Consider the following 2,545-nt stretch of genomic DNA (forward strand, 5'->3'; position numbering starts at 1 on the left):
CACGGGAGGCAGCAGTTACGAGTTATAAGTCTTGAGTAAATTGGCGTATACTCGGACGCTACGGGTTGCCTCTGACGGTGGGAGGGATCATCGCAGTCCCATTGGACAGCTACCGCCCGCCTCAAGCTGGGCAGCCCCCAGCCAGTTAGGTGCTGTCCCGTCACAGCCTGCCTTCCTCACTGGGTGCATGGGGATTAGGATAACTCCGACAAGCAAGCTGTAACTACTGCACCAAGCAAAAACAAAAACAGAAAGAAAGTAATGAAAACCAAGAGACTAGCTCTCAAACTTGGATCATGGAACGTTCGAACAATGACCCCTGGACACGGATATGATTCTGACCTTCAAGGCATCAACGATGCAAGAAAGACTGCCATCACTAATGATGAACTACTGAGACTACAGGTTGATATTGCTGCCCTACAAGAAACACGTCTACTTGAATCAGGCATACTAAAAGAGAGAGACTACACCTTCTCCTGGAAAGGAAAGAGCACAGAGGAGCGCAGAGAACACGGAGTGGGATTGCAGTGAGGAACTCCTTGCTGAGTATGGTTGAGCCAGGTGACAAGGGTAGTGATCGACTTCTGACTCTGCGACTCCAAACCTCTGATGGCCCAGTCACCCTTGTCAGTGCCTATGCACCAACTCTGGCCTCCACGCCAGAAGCCAAGGACGAGTTCTATAGTAACCTCAGCGATGTCATCAGGAACATTCCAGACAATGAACACCTCGTCCTTCTTGGTGACTTTAATGCCAGAGTGGGTGCTGACCACGACTCTTGGCCATCCTGCCTGGGGCACTTCGGTGTGGGCAAGATTAATGAGAATGGACAGCGCCTGCTAGAACTCTGCTCCTTCCATGGCCTCTGCGTAACCAACTCCTACTTTCAGACTAAGCCACAGCACAGAGTGTCATGGAGACACCCACGCTCCAAGCACTGGCACCAGCTGGATCTAGTCATTGTCAGACGAACAAGCCTCAAGACTGTGCTTCTCACTCGCTCATACCACTGACCACTCACTGGTGTGCAGCAAGCTCAGACTTCACCCGAAGAAGTTCCACAGAACAAAGACAGCGGGGAAGCCGTGCATCGACACCACAAAGATGCAGTGTCCGGATAAAGTTGAGGAGTTTGCCAAGTCACTTGTGGATGCTTTGTCTGCAGACAAACAGCGAAACTCGGCTTCTGAGAAATGGGACCACCTTCGGGAGACCATTCAGAAAACAGCTCTTCATACATTCGGAAAGAAGACCTCCAAGAACTGTGACTGGTTTGAAGCCAAGTCAAATGTGATGATGCCCGTCATCAATGCAAAGCGTGCTGCCCTTATTGAATACAAGCGCTCACCAAACGAGAAATCTCTTCAAGCACTCAGAGCTGCTAGGGGCAAAGTGCAGCAAACAGCAAGAAGATGTGCTAACGAATTCTGGCAGCAGCTCAGTAACGACATCCAGACTGCAGCTGCCACAGGCAACATCAAAAGGATGTATGAGGGAATCAAGTGTGCACTAGGCCCAACACAGACCAAGACGGCCCCCTCAAATCTGCTAGTGGGGAAGTAATTACTGACAAAGGAAAACAGATGGAGAGATGGGTTGAGCACTACTCAGAGCTGTACTCCAAAGAAAACGTTGTTGTCTCTTCCGTCCTTGACACTTTTGTACCTCTGCCTGTAATGGAGGAGCTCGATGCAGATCCAACACAGGAGGAGCTCTGCAAGGCTATCGACAGCTTAACTTGTGGCAAGGCACCTGGCAACGATGGCATCCCGCCAGACCTGATCAAGCGTTGCAAAAATACCCTTCTTCTGCCCCTTCCTGACATCCTCTGCCAATGTTGGAGAGAGGGAACCCTACCACAAGACATGAGGGATGCCAAGATTGTCACCCTGTACAAAAACAAGGGTGACAAAAGTGACTGCAACAACTACAGAGGCATCTCCCTCCTGAGTGTCGTCGGCAAACTCTTCGCCCGTGTCATGCTCATACGCCTGCAGAAGCTAGCAGAACGCGTCTACCCTGAGTCCCAATGTTGCTTCCGTGCAGAACGCTCAACAGTGGACATGATATTCTCCCTCCGTCAACTGCAGGAGAAATGCAGAGAACAGCAAAAGTCCTTGTATGTCGTCTTCGTCGACCTGACTAAAGCATTTGACCAGGTGAGCAGGGAAGGGCTCTTCAACATTCTGCTGATAATTGGATGTCCTCCAAAACTACACAGAATGATTAGATCTTTTCATGACGACATGAGCGCAACTGTACAGTATGAGGGCAACATTTCTGAGCCCTTTGATGTCAAGAGTGGTGTGAAACAAGGCTGTGTCCTTGCGCCCACCCTCTTCAGTATCTTCTTCTCCATAGTACTAAAGAATGCCTTTGGGACCTCAGCTGAAGGGGTATACCTACATACCAGATCAGACGGTAGACTGTTCAACCTTGCAAGACTGCGAGCGAAGACTAAGATACGTGAAGTCCTTATCAGAGACCTACTATTTGCTGACGACGCAGCAGTTACATCACACACTGAGCGGGGTCTCCAGTG

General features: G+C 50.1%; 1 protein-coding gene across 1 annotated transcript; it reads left to right on the top strand.

The window, feature by feature from the left end:
- The first annotated feature begins 551 nt into the window (after positions 1–551).
- Positions 552–1,016, top strand: LOC139715577 (craniofacial development protein 2-like). Its single transcript, XM_071627139.1, has one exon. It carries the CDS (start codon positions 552–554, stop codon positions 1,014–1,016), a length of 465 nt encoding a protein of 154 aa, XP_071483240.1.
- Positions 1,017–2,545: the final 1,529 nt, after the last annotated feature.

This window comes from Diadema antillarum, unplaced genomic scaffold (assembly GCF_040938485.1).
Source record: "Diadema antillarum isolate AM-2024a unplaced genomic scaffold, OU_Dant_1.0 scf00000051, whole genome shotgun sequence".
In the NCBI taxonomy this organism is placed as follows: domain Eukaryota; kingdom Metazoa; phylum Echinodermata; class Echinoidea; order Diadematoida; family Diadematidae; genus Diadema; species Diadema antillarum.

Coding starts and splice junctions, on each gene's coding strand:
- LOC139715577 (XM_071627139.1), top strand. CDS start 552: ATGGTTGAGCCAGGTGACAAGGGTAGTGATCGACTTCTGACTCTGCGA.